Below are 23,678 nucleotides of genomic sequence, written 5' to 3' on the forward strand. Positions count from 1 at the left end.
AGCACAGGGATTCGCTGCTGGTGGCTTTTCCAGCCTCCGCAGAGACTGGTATCAAGCGAGGTGCCCCCGTGCCGCGGTGCCAGCGCTTGATCCTGGTCCTCCAGCCGCGCCGCTTTGCCGATGCCGCAGCCTGGGCTCCACTGAGGCACTTTCGGATGCCCCTTGGTTCTGCTTGCCCGCGGGTCCCAGTGGGACACGGGGCCTGTCCCCTGCGTCCCCCGCAGGCCGGGCACCGAAGGCGTTGGCGGCGGAGCCGCCGCGGGTGCCGGCGCTCACGCTGTCAGCTGCGCCGCCAGGAGCTGCCTTTGACAAGATGGCAGCAGCAAAGTTTTCCATGTGTAGGCTTGAAGTAAAATGTAATTAGCCTTTCTGCGCAGAACAAGGATCCATTGATGAATACAGCTGGTCTTTGTTTTCTCCTGTCACTGAGTGTGGGAGGTAAAAGTGTTCTTCTTCATGTTTATTAATACAAGATTCCTTAGACAAATGGCAAGCACAGTTTAATATTTGTTGGAACACAGAGGGGCTTGCCAAAACAGTTGTTGTGTAAGAGGATTTCAAGGTTTTCAGATTATAATCATCTCTGGGTTAAATAAATGAATGATTACTCTGCCTTTTTCAATTAAAGAGGCACATCCTCTCCGGAGGCCTGATGCAGATTCCGCTTGCCGTCCCACACGTTCCTCCCCGAGCCCGGCTGTGAGCAGCGCTAATGAGTTTGATCTGGAGATACTATCAAAGCGGGAACAGAAAAGCAAACTCCGACTCGGGTCTCAGAAAAATGGCAGATTGCTGTTTTCCCCCTACAGTGCAAGAGTTCTCCCCTCCCTTCCTTCCCCTCCAAAAAAATGCAGAAAAAGAAACATTCCCGTGCGTGTTTCCTTCGTTTTGGGGATAAGCTGTTCCCCCTCAGCCGCGCTCTCCTGCTCCTGCTGCGCTGCAGAGCCCCAGCACGTGCTTGAACTTCCCAGTGGAGCTGTTAATGCTCCCAGCCCAAAGCTCGGGATTCCAGTTCAAAACAAATTCCAGAGCCACCTTTTTGCTCCTGCCCCGTCCTCCCCTCCCAGATGAAATCTAATTGGAAAAGGCTTCTCAGTCTCAGTGCCTACAGTAGGGCTTGTTACGCTGCTGCTAACATGTGGGCTCGAGCCTCTGTGCCTTTCATGGGAGAAAATATCGAATTGCACTGAAATAGTATATTTTCCCCCATAAAATGTTAAGTAGGCTTGTGTGAATTTTAGATGCTCTACCTGACCCTGCACTAAAAAGCCCTCAGAAGCAGCACAGACCAATAATCAGCCCAGGTCAGGCTGGCAGAAGAAGCTGGGCTCCCACTTTTCTTCCCTATGTGGTCCTCTTAAAAGACACACGTTTTTTGGTCCATTAAAAGGAGGATGTGCCTAGAAAATGCAATGGGGAGGAGAAGATTTTAATATTTGCATAAGAAGTATGAAAAAATTGCCTTCAGCAATTCTAGGAAAGAAATACTGTCTTCTAATAATAGGTGAAGCATTTTTTTTCTCCTTTTGTAGCTTAGCTTGAAATCTATAGATACATAGATGGAAAAAGAAAACATTTTTGCAATAATCACGGAGGATAATAATCATATCCAATAATCATGGAGGATATGCTGGTGAAACATCATTAAGCCTATATACTGGCACAGTATTTGCAAATTACCGTGCTGTAGATGCAGCTGATGGCTTTTAATCCCGGACTACCTTTTAACGAACACTAAATCCGGAGCCGGAGCGCTGCTCATGGAAGTGCAGTCAACGAAGTAGCGCCCCCCGATTGAGGAAAAGGGAGGATTTTTCGTTGTTGGAGGGCCTGAATCCATAAGCTTGGCCCACAGGATTTGGGTATGACTATTTAATGTTCTTCTCTTTTGATGATTGCAGAAGGCATGACCGGCGGGGCTGAAGGGTGGGCGTCTTCTCCAAAGGCCCCCCCTGCCCTAAATAAATAGGTAGCTTTAATAAAATAGGTAGCATGTCAGGAAGGGGAGGACAAAGTCAGGCTGTTTACATCTGTATTTGCACCTAGTGTGAATATATACCCCCAAGTCGAGTGCCTCGAGTCAGGGATGGCTGTGATGGGCAGTGCAGGGGACAGGGGTGCCCGTGGACAGGGTGCTCATCGGGGCTGACATGGGGCCGTTGCAGGAAGGGTGCCCAGGGCTGGCCGTGGAGGTGCAGGTTTTAGTCCCAAGCTGCTGCTGCCCAAAGTTGTGTGACGGGATTGAAGTTAAAGCGTTGACGGAAATTCTGCGACGTTGGTGCAAACCTCGGTTAACTCTGGCTTCAGCAGAAGAATTCCAAGCCTGTGCTGAGAACTGGATTTGGCTGATGAATTATTTACTTTGATTTTCCTGTTTGGGGGGCGTGGGGGCAACAAATCTCTCTTGTTTAAGGATCAGCTTGCACCAATATATCACTTTTAAAATGTTTGTTCTTTCCCATTTTGATGGTGCTCAGGGTCAAACTGAATAAAAAATAGTTTTGCTCCCTCCAGCATTACATAATTACTGTGATAGATGTTCTCAAATGTTGCTTCCCCTGATTGAACATGAAATACTGTAGTTAGGCTGGCTGTGTTGTGTGTGCGACATGAATAGTTCCTTTTTGCTGTGCTTTTAAGGTCTTAAAGTTTCCTATTTCCTGTTCTTTTGATGAGTCATTAACTTCTAATGCTTGTCTCTGCAATTATTGCTGTATTTAAAGTGATTTTCCTAAAAACAGGTAATAGAGAACTTCATAGGCTCTGTTTCTTCCAGCCTTTTTTTCTTAAATTTCCTAGTCTCGCTGCCATCAGCAAAGCCCCAAGAGTAGCGATAATGGGGAGATGAGAGAACAGGGAAGATGTTACCGTAAAGATCGTGTTCCCTGAAGAGAACTAATTTGAAAAAAGAAAAAAGTAAGAAAAAATTGAATTGTCTTGAAACTTAGAGAAAACTAGATGTGTTTTCAGAATTGAGGTATTTGTTCAAGGTTTTGACTGTGCCTTAATGCAAACTGAGCAAGCTCTAATATTTTGCTAAAAGAAAATTAGCTGGGGAGGTGAATGGAAAAATTTTGGCAGTTTGGTTCTTACGTATCTGCTGTTGATTGAAAACTCTCTTGTGAAATTGGGCTTGAAAGGTGGTTTCTGTGCCAAAAATTTCTGATTCTACTTACAGTTGAACCCAAAAAGTTGCAGGATGCTTTGCTGAGTGAATTGCAGTGTTATCAATAAATATTTACTTTTGCAAAGCACCAAGAGCTTGATTTGAAATGCTATTGTTAGTCTTTATGTATGGATAGTGAAACTGAGGCATGAGGAGTAAGTATGCTTGAGGCCAACAGTTTGATCTTGCCTGGAGTCTAGAAGTATGCAGACATGGGAAACATAAACCACAAACTGGCCAAAAAAAAAAAAAAAAAAAAAAAAGGATTTTTTTAAGGATGCATTTTTGGGGAACTCTAAATAAATGGAACATTTTGAATTGGTGTGAGATACTGTTGTAGCCGGCTGCGTTGACTCCTTTGTTAGGCTTGTAACTCTGGCAGTTAATGTAACATTTTGGTAGCACAGAAATGCCCTAGATACTATTTTTCCACCTTTTTAACCTTCACTGAGACTGTTCTGTTCTTTTTTTCTAGCATAGCCTAAAACCTAGTGTTATTTAATAGCCCAAAGTAGAAAAAAAACAGCCCCGGGATATTCCAGCATATTCTAGTCACCAGCCTTTAAACGGGGTTGAAATGAAATCCTAAGATGGAAATCTTTCTATAAATGTGAAGTATTCCATTCACGGGTGTTGCGCTGCTCTATTAGCTGTGCTGTTGGACATGGGAAGAGGGACAAGTTGTGTAAGGAAGAGGAGGAGCAAGGAAGCGGCGTCCTTCTATTGTAGGCACATCTCTCTGAGTGTGTCCAGAGTCCTTCGGCTTCACATCCTCCTCATCTGACCTTGGTTTTCCATACAGTTCATTACATGTCCCTACAGTAAGTTGATGGTCTTGGTTGGTTCTGGTCCAGAATAACAAAGCTGCACGTGTATTTTGGTATGGTATTAATTTTTTGTAAAGTTTTGTCCTAAAGAGCATGGAGAGCCGATGGTGCTGCCACAACTCCTCTGCACATCAGAAACAAATGGGTGCTCTATTTTAGATCAAGACTTGTTCTGTACTGCATGCAGGATTTCACATTTCCACTCAAAAAGCAAAGTTCCCCATCGGGAGTGATGTTGAACTGACAGTTTCTCATAGTCCTTGCCACCTAGGCACTTGGGAAGGAGACTTATAATCCTTATTAGCATTTACTCTTCTCCAGCTGCTTTTCCCGCTCCCCCACGGCAATGGTGTGAGCAAACAAATGAGTCACGTAGCATGTGTTGTGCTCCCGTGTTGAACAGAAAAAGACGGAGCCTGCAATGGGAATGAAGGTGAAGGAAACTTTTCAGATCCCAGACCCCAAACCTCTCCAGTCTGGAAGTCTCCTTCTGCTCTTGGTATGCCTTTTTTCCCTTTGGAAAAGCCATGCGCTTGCCGTGAGAGTTGGAGGACTTACCCTCCCTGCCCTGCACTGTTTAATACAGACAGCTTTCAAATCCACCCAATGTCTTCATATTGTTTTGGGGTTTTGTTGGGCTCTTTCAAGAATAGGAGCATGTTTATAGTCACTGTCAGTGGCACAATTGTCATTAAAGTATCCATATGCTGCTTTCTCGTAGACAGATTTTTCAGTGTCTCATTAAAAGTATTTATAAATGTGCCTGATTCCTTCCCACCCTTGAAATTTTACTATAATATCACAGCTATAAGCCACTTATTACAAAAAAAAAAAAGGACATTATCCTCTCTACAGTTATTTTAAAAGTAAAGATAGTTCTGCTTTGATTTTGCTGTATTATCCATCAGTGCAGTTGACATCATGAACTTTGGATGCTCCAGGTTGCTCGATGTAAGGGCTGCAGAGTGGGAATTCTGCAGCTACTCAAATGTACAGGTCACTTCTGCAGTTTTAGTTAAAGCTTTTAAGCTTCTGACCATTTTTTCTCTTACCCCTCTTGCAAAATTGCCTTCTATCTCAACCCATATCATCAGATCAGATCTTTTTGGCTGACATTACAGTGGGGAGAAGTGTCTGTGGTAGCACTGCACGCAGGAGTCTCTCTCTAAGCTTGCCTCTCTGTATCTTCTTGCAAAAACTGACATTTTTGCAAGGAAAAAAAAAAAAAAAGGGCAGATTTGGGTCTGCAGAGGGTTGACAATTTAGGCAGTGATTTGCCGCAGGACGGTTACAGGAATTCTCTTCTGAAGTGGCCTCAGATTGGTGTCATTTCCAGTAAGAAGACGTCCCCAAGAAGCAGTTGCAGACCAGGGGGGGCAGAACGTGCCTTATCTGCTGCACCAAGGCCTGGTCATCAGGCAGCCACCACTCAAGGGGACCTAAGAAATATTTTCTCATTTGCATATCCTCTGATCACAATTAAAAGACAATAATGCCGTGAGGGATTGCAGTTTTGTGTGCCACAGAAAATATCTGGTATTATGAAACTGAATCTCATTATCTTGATGGGCCTTTTTAAAAAAAGAAATACTTTTTAGTGGATTTGGTTGTCTTCAAATGATGTCTTTGAATAAAGAACTAGGAATCCCCATATAAGGAGCTAGGGACCAGGACAACAAACTAATTCAGGGATTTGGAAGAGAAAGATATTACCAGAGCCTGGAACAGTGCAGATACCAAACCCAAGCAAAACAGTGGACATCATGCAGGCCTGCTAATAACTTTAGTAGCATTCACGTAACGTTTTATATCAACCTGCATGTACAATCTTGCAAATCTGGTGATATTAACCCTTAACATTTCTGTAGTGCCTTTCTGCAGAGGCAGCTCCTTGCAACGGCTCACTAACCACCCTGGGGCTCCCTTCTCCCAGGTTTAGCCATCTAGGAAACTGAGTCACGGAGAGCTTGGTCAGGGCCTCGGCGAGGAACCTGCCACCCAGGATCAAAGCACAGAAATCCCATCCCTGGGTTGAGGGAAGGACTTCTCCCTGTTTTTCCCTTAGCTGCAGCTTCCAGATGCTCAGGAGGTTCTTGGCTGTTTAACTTTCACTTGCTGCTTTCAAGTACCTGTAAGTAACAAATTCTGAACAGAAAATCATTCTTGACCAGAGTACTCAACTTCTGTAACAGCCGTTTTCACTGGCTTGTGCTGAGTGTTCTTTGGTGACTTGTGATCATGGGCTCCAGCAGCCTCCCCTCGTCGCTTCCCTCCAAACTAATGAGCTTTCGAGTGGTTAGCATCTCTTTCCTCTCTTCTCACTCCTTCTGCCCAAGCACAAGGCTTTTTTCTTATTGTTTGTTAGTGTTTATAGGCCTTTCTGGACTTTGTTTGTTTTGTCCTGTCTGTTAGGCATAAATTTCCTCATTTGCCTCTTGACTGCACCTGCTAGCCCGTAACACTGTCCTCACACACCTCATTGGGGATCATCTCTGGTGGCTGCACCACCCGTAACCGGCTTTGCTGCCTCCAAGTCATCCTGGGTTCCTGCTGTACTAACAAGCCCAGGCCTAATTGAGTCGAACACCCACAACTATTTGTCTTCGGGTGCCTGTGACTACGTTAGCAGTGATGCAGAAGCGGAAGCCTCCAGAACAAAGCAAATTTTATTTGCTTTGCAGAAGAAAAAGCAGTATATTCAGTGCAGAAAAAAAAAAAAGTGAATCTTTTCTACTAGGGAATTCAGAAACAGATAACTTGTTTTCCTTCAAAAACCTCTATGCAATTGTTGTCTCAGTTCCTGTGTATTTTCCCATTTACAGTATATGGCTTATTAATGAGCCTGAATCCAATGATTGTATCCAGCGGGTAACCTGAGGGGCATATATGCCTTTCCAAAAAATATAGCACACATTTCCTGTGCTCTGAAGCATCCATCAGTTGGGGTGCCATAAATTTCTCCGAGATGCACCCAGCCTGAACCAGCAACGAGGCCCCCATAACTTAGCTGCGGAGTAACTAACCGTCTTAATAAATCTAAACTCACTCCTTGCTGGAGACACTTCAGGGAAAGTGGGAACACTTTCCGCAGCCTCTCATCCCACGTGGTCACACTAATGCGCAGGGGAAGTCAAGCCGTTCTGCAGCCGTGCGCCTGTGCCCGGCGCCGCGCCGTGCCCGCTACGGTTGCAATCTCTGCCTTGCACAAAACAACTGGCGAGCGGCACCACGCCACCGGTTTTGCAGCCAGAGTGCCCAGCATCCTTGTTCAGGGCCATCATTAAAAGATTTCATGAAACAGCCTTAAAAATGAAAAGTTTCCTTTCTGAGAGAGAGGGAGATAATTGAACTCATTGATTTGTTTCACGGTTTGTTTGCCCTTTCATTCCCTTCCTGAGGTGCTGTTTGCTGAGGAATGTCTCCAATTGCCAGCAAGACAGTGGGGTGTCTAATATTTCCCCGCCAGCTCTCCTTTCAGCCAGAGCGGAGTACTGTGGCAAGGCTCCGATATGAATTTTTAATGCAGAACTTTATAACATAGCCCTTGCAGCGCGGCTGCACGGCTCTCCCGAGCTTTCAGATTTAATGCTCTGATGAACAGAGCACAGACTTGGGGCATTCGACATCAGTCAGAATTAACCCCTGCGTTGCCCAGCGTGGAGCGGTTAATTTCCCTGTAGATTAATACAAGCGTTTGGGGAAGGCTTCCAAATAATGTTACATTTTGAAAGTATCAGGAGAAAAAATGGAATTTGACTCTTAAAAAAAAAAAAAAAAGGATGTATTTCTAGCCTTTTTGCTCTTTTTCTAATAATAGGAATTTTTAAAGCTACTTACTCTTCCTGTGCTCCACAATAATATGGTTGTTCTCTGTAGGATTAAGCAGCATCGTCCTGTCGAGTGTCTGGTCTCTGATAATCACTTGGGCTGATATGTTTGATAGGCAAAAGAGGGGGAAAAAGTAAAATAACGTTGTATTGGATAATTGTGGATTAATTTGTCATTGCATTTTTTTTTTCCAGATCATATTTTCTAGTCATTCGTGCCTTGAATCACGCTGATCTATCTGAGAGGATTTTGTCCCTTTGGGAATACTATCCCAGCTAAGTCATTGGCACTCTTGATCTACACAGGCTTTCATGAAGGGAAAAATAGGAGTTTTGTAGGTTTAACTTTGGTAATGGAAAAGGAGCCTGAATTCCCACAGGGATGGCGTAAGCTGGAGAGAATGAGATGGGACAGCAAGCATGCCGAGGTGTTAATGGTGTTCAGGACTTAGCAAAGGGTTTATACTCCAGTGATGTTAAACCATTTGCCTTAAGCCCTTGTGAATGAGACATGCAAGTTTTTCTTAACTGATACCACAGAAGTACATTTACACTTTTTAATCATAAATCAGCATCTCTGCTTTGGTGAGATATTTACACATCTACTTGAGATGAGGTCTCTTAAGCAGCTTGTCTTATTGATTATAGACCCAAGATTGTCTCCTTTCCTTGCTGCACTGTTATTACTGACTCCTGAGATTAAGGTTTTCAAGTCTTTTTGCTAAATGCAGAGAAATCCCATCATTTCCTTCAATCTAGGCATTTATTAATGTTACTTCCATAGAAAAACAGTGTCTTTTGAAATAAGGTTAAAGACTTTGTCTTTTGGGAGGGATGCTACTGTTTTTTCCCGGTAATTAGATCTACATCTTAATTTTTGTTTTGTCAAATGTGCTACCTAGAGCAAGTCCGGTGCCTCGATTTTGCCATATGTTAAAAAGGGCACATGAGGTAATGCAAAACTTCATTTTTCTAAGGTGGGCAGTCAGTCCTCAGATAGAGGGGTGGAAGTGCTGTTCTGATGTGTGCATTGTAGCCTGTAAAAATAAATAGAACATAAATAGAAGCACGTAAAATGCATTTGCTGACCATTCATTTGAAGAGGGCTCTCCATTAGGTCATTCTGTGTTGAATGGAAATATTCTTCTTTCCTGGAGACCACAGCAAAGGAAAAAGAGGCATACATACTGCATCTGTCATAATATTAATGCTATAATGCCATGCTGTAGCATGGGCATTATAACTCAGTGAAATGCACAATTTTAACTGTTAGCACATTTTCTGTTGTTTTACCTGCTTGGGGCTCTAACGTGGGAATCTTCTCCCGTTACTCCGCCAAAATGGAAATATTTATTTAATGAGTTGTAGCAGGTTTGCATAGGCAGAGTGGTCAAGTTGAGGATAATGACTCATAGGAAGTGGAAAAGATCAACAAAATCAGTGCATTTAGCTGCTCCAAGTTTCTTGCTGCCATTCTTCCCACGTCAGGAAGATGACTTTGGTAATTAATAACTTGGCTGGGTCCCTTTGGCTTCCCGGAGCCAGCAGGACCGTGGGCACCAGCGCTGTGGCTTGTGGCCCGCGTGTGCCCGCACAGCCCCTGCCATGGGGACACTGACAACCAGCAAGGCTTTCCATAAAGCCATTTGCCAGTTTAGTGGCTTAAAGCAGCTTAGGTTTAATTAAACAGCAGCTTCTGTGTGTGATGCACTTAAAGCTGAGCTTTTTTAGTGCTTTCCTTAACTTGCTGAAGACAGCAACAGTTTCTCCCTTTCAGCCTTCAGCTCATGCGTTGTCCAATATTTCGTGTGTAAAATTTGGCTGGAACACAGCCCCTTGGCATCTGGGTTAGCCCTGATGGGACTCGGCTTTGCCTGGGTGGCAGTAATTGCTCCTTGAGCAAGGTGGGCTTCATCTGCACTTCACACTGCAATAGCCAGGTGTGTTTCTCCCAGCCTAATAACTTAATGCCCTTGGGCTCTCAGCCTGGGTGGAGTGGGAGACACAGTCATTTCCTGGCACCTGGAAACCCCAAACCAGTTTCTGGGGGACTTTTGGCCAGCTGGAGATCGGCCTGGTGCCCACAGGAGCCGTGTTGGCCGAAGCACAGAGAAGCGGCCATGCCGCTCGCAGGCCCGGATCCACTTCTGAATCCTCTTACTGTTCAATTGATACCTTTTATTCTTTAAAATAAATAAATAAACACATAAAAACTGTCTTTATTTCACAAAGAGGCTATGGCAAGGAGCACCATATCCTCTGCCTGCTGTTCCTCTCTTTCCCAAACAGAGAGGTCTGATGTGAACTTCTACACAACAGACGAAGGTTTAACATAAGTATTATGAAATCCTTCCAGTTAATGGGGCCATAGATGAAAAATCTGTAATTCTGATGTTGCACCAATGCCAATAGAGAACTGTAGCTCAATCCACAATGTGCACGTAAACTGCTTTTTGTTGAACAAAATCATGTCCTGCCATTCAGAATAATGTATTATAAAAGTTTTCCCTTTTTTTCTCAGTCGTCTACTTTTAAGGCTTTGTGTTGCAGACAACTGCAAATACATTTGCTGTGCACATTGTTCACAGTACTCAAATCCTGCAACTACTGCATCATTAACATCTGGAGCCAAATATAATTACCTCTTATTATTATTATTTTAATAGGCGTAGTGCTTCGTTTGCTCCCTAGCCTTCCCAGCCCTTTGAGGGAATATTGGAGGGTGTGGGGGTTACATTAAAGTGGTGCTCTTTGATTTCCATTTACCCTACTTGTTTTCTTACCATTGTAAAACACTGCAATCACTAAGAACTCAAGAACTTTTAGTCTGAGGGGCCTCTTGGACCAAGGGACTTCGTGGAGATCGTAGACAGAGAGCAGAGATGTGGAGTCCTCTTCATCTGCTGTGACTTCTTTTCCATATCTGCAATGGTGAAAACCAGAAGCAGTGCTTGACTTCAGCATTAATTACGTTATTCAGAGATAAAATGTAATTTTGGTGGGGAGGTGGAAGGAAGAGAAGACGACGGTGTTGATGATGCTACAGAGGCTCTGAGGCTGTGGCAAGAGCCGCTCTGAGCTCTGCCTTGGTGGTTGAGATCGGTGATTTTCCAGGCATGTTCTGCACATTCCTGGAAGTCCACAGGTTATTGCTAAGAGATGGCAAAAATAACTGTGAAAAGGCAACCAGTCATGAAGTACAAATATGCTATAGCAGTATCCGATCCTCTGATGGGAAGTACCACGTAACCTGCAAATTAGAAAGGCTCAGAATCACTGCCGTGGGTTCCCTGGTGCTGGGTTTTAGTTAGGGCTCTTTTCCTCATCTCTTTGGATCCTCCTAACGCAGCTGGATGACTGTCCCTACCCTAGCTCTGCCTTCCAATCCTTTCCCTGTTCATCACCTTCATACTTGCACCGTTGTTACTGGGGTTTTAAATATACATCGTAATGTTGAGTATGTAGAGACAGCTTTAATTGGGAGAAAAACGTTTCTGGTGCAGGTTTTGTAACCAATATTGGGTCTTCCCCAGAAGACGGTGCCCACTAAATACAGCAGAGTGTCTGCATTACATAACATCTCTATCTGTCTACCTGCCGATGAAATAACCTGTTCTCTTGGCAAAGGGCTAGGAGTCAATTTTATGTTATTGATCAGACCCCTGTTTTAGCTGTGATACAGAGAAGTTGTTTGTCGTTGTGGCTGTGTGATTGATTCTTGTCGTGCTCGGTGGTGGTGGCGCACGCCGCCGCGCTGAGCGGGGCAGGGAGACACGTTACACAAACGCCGAGTTTCGACCCTGGTTGCTAATTAGAAACCACTTGGTGAGATAATTGTGCGTGGTAAATACACTTTACTCGTTTTCTAATGCTTTCTGTTACCATTTTTTGGAGACTATATGGTGTGATCGCTGTATTATTTTAACCAAATTTTGTTTAATCTTTTTTCCTATTCAGTATTCCTATTCATTATCAGCTCCTGGTATCTTCTACGTATATTGTAGTGCTAGCAAAGCACCTTATATGATGCTACATGATGCACCGCCCGTGATGACCCTATAAAAAGCTTAATGGCCCACAAAAGACTTCATTATTGAATCTTTTGGGAATAGATTTAAGAAAAATGTCCTTGGATGAAATTCCTAATCTTTGCAGTATATAAATGCATGCTGCCCACCCTGCCTGTCCCATTCCTCTTCTCCCCCTTTTTTTTGTGTGTGTGGCAGCGGGGTCACCTCACTTCAGATATAACAAGGGTGAAACTTCTTTATTGCACATTTGGATGGATGAAGAAGGTGGTGCAGCAGCAGCAGCGTGGAAGTAGAAGCGAGGAGATGGGGGAGAGAGGGAGAATGAAGTGGGTAAATTGTTACTTTGCATTGACCAAATTCTTACCTTATGCCTCTAAGACCCATTAGTTAATAGAGTTAAATTTGCATTGAAAAATCTTAATGCAGATTCACCTTTTAAATTTACTTATCTCCCCTCCTTTCTCTGCTACAGCTGCTTGTTATGTTTGGGAAAGATGATTTTCATCCTCCAAAGAGATTCCTGACATCAGCATATCTTTAGATTTAATAGAGACATGGAGGAAATATCACTAGTGACAGAAGACTATTTCCATAGTCACTCCCATTCTGCAGAAATACTAAACCAGTTATTATAACTGTTGAAACAGAATAATCAAATAGTTCCGTACCACAGATGACAATATTAGTCAAGCCTGGAGCTATTTTACCTTTGCAGTATTTAAAAGGCTAAACAACTGTTGAAAGGGAAGTAGAGAATTTGAGAAGTGTTGCTGCAAATGAAATTGTAGAAGGTTAAATTACGAAGTACAGCACAGTTGTCCTCCAAGGGCTTGCAGTAGGACCCAGTGTTGTTCTTTTTTTGCCAAGGAGGGTTGTCTTGAGTGTTTTTTCTCTGAGTAATATATATACAGTTTATTTTTGTTTGTAGACAGCTAATATATCTCTCTCCTTCCTTCTCCTGTTTTAGTTTGCTCTGTTCTTTAGACTCCATTTCCCCCCTTTGTAATTTTTTGTCCTTTTTTTGCTGCTTGCTCATCCGGGTCACCAAGATTCACATTGTTGGGAGCTGCAGACTGAAGCTGCACATCAGTGCCATGGATGCAACCTCGCAAAGTGGTGCTTCCATTGGAAGCAGAGCTGGAGCTGTTTGGGAAGACAACAAGTCCTACTGGTGACTGGAGTGTGGTTATAAAGATGGCCCCAGTCCTGTTTGGTTGTCGTCATATACAGATGCCATCACCAAGCAATGGCTTTGCAGTGTCCTTAATCATAAACCAGATGTTTCAGGTGAATTTTGCAGTATTGGGAAGCAAGACGCTGTCTCTGCGCCACAGTTACCACATGTGCTTGGAGGGACACATAAGCAGATTGATTTAAGGTACAGAATAAACGGGAGAAATTACTAGAGAGAGAGGTAAGTTCCAAATGGCAGAGAGCCCCAGCTCTTTCTGCAGCCAAGGAGAACAGGAGATGCTGAGCTGCTCAGGAGCAAGCCCTAATGAGGCTCCTAATGTTGAAGCTGGGATGTTCCTATAATAGATTGTGAACTGTTGTTACAGAAAAGTGGTGGTTTTTTTCCTTTAAAGAAATAAACATACACACACAAAAGAAAAGCCCAAACCAAGCTCTTGAGTGGGCCAGGGTGCGGGTTTCACACCTTGCAAGTCAGTGACATTACTGAGTAAATGAAAGTGTTTGTGTGTATTTTTAGAGGATCTTTAATCAAAACATAGACAGCTCTTCCTGCTGGTTCAAAATATGTCATTCCATACATGCATACATAGCATGCCTCTAATTAAAGTAGCTAATTTCGGATAAGTGATCTGTTCCAACGCCACTCGTAGCAAATAAGGGAATTGCTGCAAGTGCTGCGGCACCTTTGCAAATCCCAAATGTTATTTGGGATTATCCTAATGCTGTTATTATATATTTGGAGAAAACATTATAAAACAGCTTTTGCACGTTGTTGAGCAACAGAGTCGATAGGTTAAGAGATAGTCTTCGAGTAAATCCTTCCCTCATACTTCACTATACCTTTTTCCAAGCAAAAGCAAAGTGTTTTTCTACTCAGGTATGGGGCTTTTGCGTTGCCCCAAAGGAGCAGGTTCACACGCAGCCTGAGTGCCGCTTTCTGCCTGGCTTCCGAAGGCAAGGAAGCTTGAGGAGCTTGAGCCCTGGTCACCACTCGCTGGTCAGCTTGCAGTTCATCACTTCCCTCCCAAATAGGCCTGGAAGCTAAGGATTTATTCCTGTGGAAGTTAGTGACATCAGAGGTCTCCTGGACAGGGATTTCTTGTTAATTTTATAAGAATAGGGAGCAGGTAGGAGAGGGAACCCACGAGCACTTGCTCCATGTCCATGGTCGATGTCCCTCTTCGCGGACCAGGAGGTGGAAAGGTGACATGTAGGGAATGAGAGAATGCCCAGAAATACTGCAGGAGGACAAAGCAATGGGGGGCTGTTACAGAGCTTTGGTGGGACAGCTGATTTTATTGCTATTCCTACTTTCTAACAGCTTTATAGGAACAATCTGTTGGAAAAAGGGCTTGATTTGTCTTCAGGCCTATGGGAGGGTGTGTTGTGTCATCCACAGGCTGGCCTCTGCAAGGAGCATCGTAGATTGGGTACCTATTCTGTGCAAGATAAAACCTGCAGATTTCAGGGTATTGGGTACAGATCTGGTCCTACCAAAGTTCATCTGCTTGGTTTTTGTAATGGTGCAAATTTGCTGGTTTATATTGAATATTTTGCTCAGAAGGGCTTGCAAAGGGGTGCTTTAGATTAAAGTTTCTCAAAGCTTTAAGAAGGGACCACAGATAGGAAAACTGGGCAAGGGAGAGGGTCTCCTGCGTTATCTGGCATTTTTTCTGCTTTTTTCCTCTTTCCTGCTGCTTCCATCACGATCAAAGAAAATGAGGGGAGGGAATTACCTAGGAAATGGGGAGAAACTTGCTTCATGAATGAAGAAGGCAGCTTTCCAATAAAAAGGCCTCGGAAACTGCCATTTGGGAGCTCGGGAAATGAGGATTTCATCATCAAATCCAACTACAGAACAAACCCCAAAGAAGCAAAGTGAGCACAATTACAGCAAACATGAGGTTTAATGATGGTGCCATCTTAATGTGATTAATGTCTGCTGATTTCCCGCATCTTATCAGCCGACTGTGCCGCTGTTTTGTATATTCGTTATCTGCAATATGCATTGTAATGGGGCTAGATAAATAGAAGTACCATGGAGGCAATGGGAAACAAAACAAAAATAATCAAACATGTTTATCACTACAGCATTAAAATGGCTGCTGTGGCAGGCACCAGATGAATTATGCAATACATAACTTAATTCTCTGGGCCACAGATGTTTCATTTTTCCTGCAAGGAGATGATTGAACCTTGAATGACAGTTTCAGGCAGCCTTTGATTGCTCCGTGGGTCACATGCTTGATATGACCTGCATTTGAGTTGCTTTCTACATGCTGTTGCTTTATAAAACATGTAAAATTGACATCATGTTGGCTGCTCAAGGCCAAGTCAGGAGTAATTCCGTGCTTTTGATGCGCTTTGTGTTTAAGTGAGGGAGAGGGAAGAGTGGCTGCGTTTAAATTCTGATATGTTATTGAATCAGCTGAAGTTGGGAGAGGGGAATTGCAGCGAGCTCTTCCAGTTTGTAATAAGAAGCACCAGGAAATAGAGAGTTTGCAGCATCTGCGTCTTCTTGTGTCGTTAGAAAAACCTCAGAGCCACCGTGTTGGGTCACTCAGTGCCTCCTGCCAGCCAGGGCACCGCGCGGTGTGGATGGACACCGACCAGGACAGTGAGTGGAAACGCTGGTTTGTCGCAATAGGCTGCTCTGAGCGTGAATATTGTGCACGATGTGAGGCTGAGGTTCCTCCCTGCAAGGCTTTTGCTTGCAAATCTGGGGCCAGCACCGGTGTCTGGTGCTTCAGGACACTTGTGCAGGTGGGATTCTGGCAAGGATCGAGCAAAAATTCAACCTGAAAAAGACCTTCAGAAATGCTGCTCCCTAGTGAATCCCTGGAATAAAATTGGTTTCCATTGTGTTTAAAGCTTTATAATTTAAAACCAGATTTTCTTACCCTTAAGATCCTGACATATGCAGGGAAAAATAAAAAAATATTAAAAAAAAAAAAAAAATTCTGTAGGGTCTTTTTCATTCTGTAGGGTCTTTTTTTTTTTTCCTTCTAACCATCAATATGAAAATTTTGTCTTGTTTTATCCAAGTATTGCTCAATAGCTTAAGCTTTACAAGCAGTTTCTTTAACCTTTATTAATATTTGTCATCTCTTGAGATCTTTCAAGCACGTCAGCCCTGATTTGTTTGCAGATCACACCTGCAGCAGGGGCGCTGCTTGATGCCAGTACCTAGGATGTTAACCCAAGGTGCTCGAGGAGAAATCGTTGTAAGAGATTTAGACTATTTTTTTCAAGTTGAACTATTACGTGGTGTATCGCATCGATACAGGGCTCCCAAGGAGAGGAAACAACTCTAATTCTAATAAACTGTGTAAGAAACATGGACAAGTCAGCACTGAGGCTCTCCTTTTTGCTAGGGGAAGCATTTGATTTAGTGTGGGATAATTCCAGCCAGGGTCCTGCACAATGTACGCTGGATATTTAACCGGGCTCCAGATTAATCCCAGTGACGTATTGTGTAATCCTGGAGCACCTGAAACCAGCATTTCTTTGATCTCTCAGTTTAAAGCCTTCAGTGTTTTGCTGCTTAAGAGAGGTAGGATTTTTTTTCGTCAGTTGAGTTCCTAGGAAAGGAAACACCCAATTCATTACTAAAGTTGCTGGATTTATGAATCCCTGAACAGAGAAATTCTTTTACAAGAGACCTAGATTTATATGACATTGGAAAAAGGATTATCTGATCTGAAGATCCTTAGAGGGCTGCTGCTAAAGAAAATATTAACCTATAGCTCTTGCAATTTGAAAAGTAGATTTGAGAACCTACTACTAAAACATGTATTAGTTCTTGCACTTTGACGTGCTGTACTTTTATTAGGAAATAACCTATTTTTTCTTCTTTTGGATGACCCTTATGGCCATGACTTTTGGATGTTGCATTAGCAGTAAATGTAAATTTGTCTCATATGCATGTTTGTTGCATTAGAATAATGAATTCTCAAAACGTCTAAATTATCATACGTATTGCAAATATGACTACAAACATCAACAGGGCTGTTTTTTTGTATTGCCTTCTTGTTTATGATGCTTTATAAGAGTTTAAAAGAAAGTGTGTTTGGATCTCTGTATATAGGCCCTAGAAACTAGCCAAGCCAGCAGTATTTATACCTTCACTTGGAGTCCCTGAGATACAGGGATTAGTGGAGATGTCCTCTTGGCACAGTGTATAAACAGTCATGAATAGGAGGAGGAAATTTGTCATCCTTCTTCTCTATTTAAAGAAAAACAGGCAGCTCTCAGGTGGTTCCGTGATCCCAGACCCAGGAACCTTTCCTGATGGGAACTTCTTTGAAACTTGAAAAACTTCCTCTGCATTTGTTTGAACCTCTCTGTCCCTTCTTTCTCTTCTCCTCTTTCCAAGTTATACATACATCTCTTGCCAGGATCCTCACGTTTCTTCTGTAGCATAAAAGTGCTGGATTATCCTGCGTCCTGTGTTAAGAGGATGTTCACCAAATCCCACCCAACTCTGCTCAGTCTTGCCCCAGTGGTGACAGCAGATGCATGTTAGTATGTTTTTTAAATTAAGCATAAATGCACATTGCTTGGTAACGTATGTTTTCCGTTTGAAAGCGAGGATGTAAATGTTTTAGTCATTAGAAGCTTTTAACAGGCCCCGGTGGCTCCATATACTCTTTACTCTGCCCAATAAACTCATAGGTGTTTTTAAAGAAAACAACCGTGTGGGAAGAAAAATGCTGTTTTTTGCCAAGCCAGAAAATGAATCTATCCCGTTTAGTGAAGCTTCTTGGCCCTGCCGCCAAGTGCCCGTTCCAGCCTGTTGTCCGAGCTTTTCCCTTCCTCCATGGATAAAGAATCCAACAGCCGTTTCCTTCAAGGGTCAATAAGTACTAACGTTTCGGGCGCTGGAGCCACGAGGTTTGGCAAGTGGCTCATTTCTCATGTTCATAAAAAGGAATTGGTTCTGCTGCTTTCGGCTGGTAGCTCAACAGAGCAGTAGGATCGGCTGAGTTTTGGTCATAAAGTCCAGATTCTCCTTGCATGCAAGTCATAGCTTGGTGGGCTTGGGGCTTTTCACTTGATTTAAGTCTATCTAGAAAAAAAAATTATATTTTCCTGTTTTACCGACTCTGGAACTGGTGGGCTGTTACTCTGTTTAAACCTAATTGGTTATCTTGATCTTAAAAATAAAATTGAGCCCGTCTGTTTTTGAATTCCCCAATGGAATTCAAATGAGTAAGTGTATTTTTTGAAAAACCCTTAGGTCCTTTTATTTTAAAATGTGATGTGATTAAAAAGCATGTTTTTTTTAAAAAAAAAAAAGCTTTAAATGTTTTTTTAAAGCATTTTAAAAAGCATATGATTATCAAGGGCTTTTTCTTAACTGGCAAAACCTTATACCTTTTTAAAACTATATGTATAATGGGCTTTGTTTTTCACTTAATAGACAGCAGCAGACAAGGCAATCGCAGCACACTTGGTGATCATGGTGTTTCAGCAGCTTTAGATCCTTTTTCAACTTGTTGATGCTTCTGCCGTAGCTCCAAACGCTTGGATACCTACGGGAATGCCAAGTTCCTTAGCCCCAAAATGCAGAAACTTGGGACAAACTCATGGTGACACAGCCAGAAGTAGAACCTTGACAAACTGAAAAAAGGTGGCATTAATCCTAGCCATTGCAATGCAGAAACCTTCTGCCAAACACGCCAGTCGCCGTGGAACTGAGCAAGAAGTCCTGTCCTTTCTGAATACCCTGATTTTCTGTGCCCACAGAAAGACAGACAGAACTTTCCTTTTGCTTTTTGACCCCCTTGCATTCCCCTGCTGGGGAACGGGGCAGATGAGGCCGTCCTGGGAAGCTGAGTCAGGATCTAAGGAAGTGGAAGGTGGAAGATCAGCAGCTCCAGGAGGTGACAACTTTGCATGGAGTGACCCTGGCCAGGGTCAATGTAACCCCGTCCCAGTCAGAGTTTAGGTGAAAACTAAACTAGGACGAGTTGGCTGCTCTGTGAACCAGGGCAGCCTCTGCAAGGGCGTTTAAGGTGCGAGAGCTGTGGTTTATTTTGTAATAAACTCTTCTGCAAACAGTCCATGTAACTATTAGAGATCTTCTCAACTGCGTGACTTTAGACTGCTGAGTACCAGCTACTGATGTGGTATTTGAGCTGCGAGACTGGAAAAGCTGAATTCTTGCAGATTCCTGCAAATGCTTTGGACACTTGTGCTAGGGATGAATATGGAGTAATTTAATGCATTACTGTATTTTGAAAGAACGTTTCTGGGTGCACCATTAACCTCGCTGGATGCACAAACTGTTAGGCTGGAGGTGTTTCATTTGAAGGTTTTTGCAGACCTTGCTTCCTTTCATTAGGTGTGTTGGAAAAAAAATGGGGAAAAACAGGGCAGAAGAAAGGCATGAGTGAAAAGGGAGGTTGGGAGCCACCAGCTGCTGGATCCGAGTGCAAGGACAAAGGGACAATTTTGCCTTTGGCTACAGTTTGTCACTCCTACTGGATTTGGTCAGAATTATCTGCACGTTGAAGGGCAAAAAGGGAATTTTTATGGTGTTCCGTATCCTTGGTCGCTTTTTTGTAATAGACTGCATGTACCCGTGCAGTGATAGATGTTCTAAAGTCTGACCTCGGCAAAAATGCCATACAAGTACCACTGTGAATACTCATGTCCATTTTAAATGCAGGAGTGCTTTAAGTCATTGCACCTTCTTTTTCAGGCCCTGTCCTGCCTTCTAGTCTCTATCTGTCTTTGCCAGCCGAATTGCACCTTCCCCCTGGCCAGGGTGCTCCTCTGCTGTCCTGCTCTCAGCCCCTTGCAGCTCCCCATTCCCATGTGCAGGCATTTATGATAAATAGGCTTTTGTAAGGTCTAGAAGTTGCTATAGGTGTTTGCAGATTAGACTTCAATGAGCTGTGTGAATCTGTTTCCCTATTCTTGGCTTCTTTAACTTGTCCCTGCAACTGTAAGAGGTAGCTGAGGGTCCTTGCGGGGCCACAGACCCGCCTTGTACTGCTGCCCAGCTCTCTTCTGCCTCGCAGAGTCTGTTGCCTTGCTTAAACCTTGGCTTTTTCCTTGACCGAAAGACTGAAAAATGACTCTTCTGCTCCAAAAAGCATCGCTTTTATTCCCCCTCTCTCCGTGTCCTAATTTTTGCGCTCCTGAGCCTATCAGTCCTCTCAGGCCATGCAGTTTCTAAGGCCTTTGGCTGATATCCGACGTTGGCATTCTCCAGTTGGGAACGAAAGGGAGGGCTGTTCCTGTCCTCCAAAGCCTGCTCCACCAAGGAGCTGAGGAAACCTGGATTCATTTAAACTGTAACTGTGGCATTGGAATGGGACATTCCCAGGCTCCGACCCGAGCGGCGTGTGACATAATCCAGACATCGTGCAGTGGCTCCATATAACCTGAGGCATCCACATATAAATTCAACCTGAATACAGGAGCTTATATAAAGAGGATCCTTAAACCATCACGCCTAAAAATATTTGTAAAGCCCTGGGAAATATGTGGCGGTGCTTTAGGATGTTCTTTTCTGTCGGACTCTCTTACAGAGGCATAATGGGGTCGTTTGATGTTCTCATAGACAACTTTTCCATGCAAAATGCTTCAATTTCCATTTGCGGCTTAACAAGACGGAATGGAATTTTAGGGCTGGAGCCTAAAACAAAAGGCGTTGTTTCAAAACCAGGCTAGACAGATCTAAAAAGTTCGCAGAGGCTCCTGAGAACCTGGCCAGGTTAGTCTCCTGATTAGTCCCTGCACTCTTGGAGTCCTTATTTGCCCGAAGAGCAATGGTTCGATTCAGTAACTAACGTGCATTATTTATTATTAATTGAAAACATCTTGTGCATGATTTCTTTCCAGTAGAAGAGCACATTAGCTTCCTCTGCACAAGAAAACACATGTTAATCTGTTTTCCATTATTGTCCAAAGGATTTTTCAAAAGGCAATTCATGTTACCCCGACAACATTAAAGGCTATAATTAAAAATAATTTTCCATTAATTTATATACGTACACATTTACTTGTTACGATCTTTTATTGCATTTCCCTGAGTGTGCGTGCAAAAACCTAAAATGCTGTTGAAGAGGCAGTCAATATTGCGTGCAACAATCCCGTGTGCTTCCATTAGCCTTCTTTCCCAGCAAACACCTGCGTAGAAAAACGGATCTTCTGTGGGATCTGCAGGAAAATAAGAGTAGACTTTTGTGCATCAGCAGAAGAAGAGAATTCCAATATTTCACAGCTTTTACTGATAATGATCTGCTACAGATTAAAAACAAAAAGCACACATGATGGTGTTGGCAGATTGCAAAAGGGCTTGCTGGTTAAAGCTGCTGTTCATGGGAGATGAGGGTGGTGTTTATTGCATCCATATGGTCTAGAGATGTAAGACAGACAAGCGTCTAGGGAGAAGTAATATGTCTTACTGTACTGTTACAGAACATACTTTTTTGGTATGCAGTCTGTTTTTCTGGTGCCTTTCGTAGGTAAAAGTATATGGCTGTGAAATATTTGCCTGCAATTCAGCATGAGGATAAAAGAGACTGCCAAAAGATCTGATATGTTTGTTTGCGCAAAGTCTTACCAATGCTGGGTTTCTTACAGGATTACGGCTAGGAGCTCTCACCTAGCACCCCTATATGATGGAGCTGCCTTTCTTTTACCGTTTATATAGTTCTCAACCCTTTGACTTTCCTCTTCAGCTTTGTAGAGTGTACTAAGAGGCTGAGTCCCGAGTTCCATGAAAAATGTCCAAAAAAACCCTTCTGTATAATTTAAATTTCTCTATATCTTTGACCTCATGATTTCTTTTAGTAGAATTAAGAACCACACATCTAGTCGCACTGAGAAAGAAGAATAATAGACTACTTTTGTGTTCACGTATGCAAGTGATTGATTGAAGAATTATAGTCTTTGACTTCATCACAATTATTGCTTGTGAAGCACCTTTTCATCTAGGAATGATGAAGACAGTTCTTTTGCAGAAGGTCTGGGCTTAAGGTCTTCAAGACCTGTTAAATATTCTGAGTTACTGATGTGCCCGTTGCATTGCAGAAAGGGAACGGGCCCTGCAAATCCAAAGGAATTAGAGACTTACCAGCCACTCACCATAGCCGAAACCCAAAAGGATTTCACCAGTCAAAAGTCAATCAGTCTTTACTGCGTCCTTTTAAAATAATATTGAAAATTGGTTGATGTGTGTACAAATGTTACAGCTGCTCAATGCATTGGACTTTCATATCAGGCGTTGTTCCACATGTGATAATGGTATCTGTGCTCTCTTGTTTTCCCAGGGCTGATGAAATTGAGATGATCATGACAGACCTCGAAAGAGCAAATCAGGTAGGATGTTACATGAATTCTAAGTACTGTTTTTTTCCCTTGTCTTTTGGATTTCACCAATTTGTTTATATGCACTTAGTAGTCTTTATGTGTAGAGTAAGAAAATATGCAAATTTAGTGAAAGCACAGATGTCCAGGGATGTTCCTCAAGGACTGCATGCGTGGTAGAGTAGTGCTTGTTAGATACTTGCTCTCTAATTATTAAAGTTCCTCGTTACAGTTTTTCATCTTATTTTTCTAATACTCCATGTTGGTCCCTATCAGAACATGTACATAAATGGCATACTCAAATTGCATAGGGATTTATGCACTTCTTTTTGGTCTTTTCTAGAGGTTCTAAAGTGGTTTGCTCAAAAACACCGAAGTTTGAAGTATGTTATTTCAACCAGGTCCACTCAAACTAAGCTAATGTCAGCAGCTGAACATCACATTACAGGATTTGTATAGGAGATCAAGCGTGTCGTCACGCCGTGGAGAGCCACACATGGGCAGTAGGTGCAGTGAGGTGGTTCGTGTGGTGAGGAACATGGGAAATCCATGTTTCTGACTCAGGCAGCTGCTGCTCTTTTTTTTTCCTCTCCTTTTCTTTGCTAGAGAGGTAGCAGCAGCAGTGCTAGGAGAGCCGTGGTGACCAGGAAGGCCTCACCTGGTGCTGGAGCTAGTGGATTTGCAGGAGATGAGAAGCTCCCTGGTGACAGAGCTCGCCCTTGGGACTCTCTTATCACCTGGAAATTCTGCTCTGATTTGACTCAAGCCAAAACCACTGGTGATTCTTCTAATATGTTTTCTTGACATTTTAGTTTGGGTTGGATCAGATTTTGTCACATAGGAGAAAAAAAATCTAATTTGCTTTGGTGGTTACTAATTTGGAAAATTTTCCCTGAAAAGCCCTCTCCTTCCCTAGCAGGGTACACATTCCTGAGAAAGCAAGGCATCATGTGAAGCTTTAAAAGCAAAAGATGTAAAAAATAGAAAGCAGTCAACCAAACAGCTCTTTTGGTCTGTTCTGCACGTCGAAGGACTGTTTGAGGTGATGGGGGGTATGTCAGACATGCAGAACTGCCCCATGATATATGAAACTGGGGATTATTTCATAGGGAAATCTCAGCCAGGCATTTTTTAGTCAGTGTGCACTCTGAGCGTTCTGCCAGCTCATGGCTTACGGAAGAGGTGTCACCACCTGCTCTTCCCCATTTCTCTGATATCCTGGCCTGCTCCTGACCTTCCCTCGCCTTCAACTTGGGCAACCGTGAGACCTTTCCCAGCACCAGATCTGCCCTTGACTCTGCCAATAAAC

General features: G+C 43.1%; 1 protein-coding gene across 1 annotated transcript in view; it reads left to right on the plus strand.

Moving 5' to 3' along the window:
* Window positions 1–23,678, plus strand: part of CUX1 (cut like homeobox 1) — a gene marked incomplete at its 5' end in the record, with an annotated part of 102,389 nt that overhangs the window by 16,797 nt on the left and 61,914 nt on the right. The window contains one exon of the mRNA XM_026050219.1: window positions 22,333–22,381. Coding sequence (XP_025906004.1) covers window positions 22,333–22,381 — 49 coding nt within the window. The remainder of the gene's footprint in view (window positions 1–22,332; window positions 22,382–23,678) is intronic.

This window comes from Nothoprocta perdicaria, unplaced genomic scaffold, assembly GCF_003342845.1.
Source record: "Nothoprocta perdicaria isolate Ctin4 unplaced genomic scaffold, notPer1 scaffold_66, whole genome shotgun sequence".
Classification (NCBI taxonomy): Eukaryota; Metazoa; Chordata; class Aves; order Tinamiformes; family Tinamidae; genus Nothoprocta; species Nothoprocta perdicaria.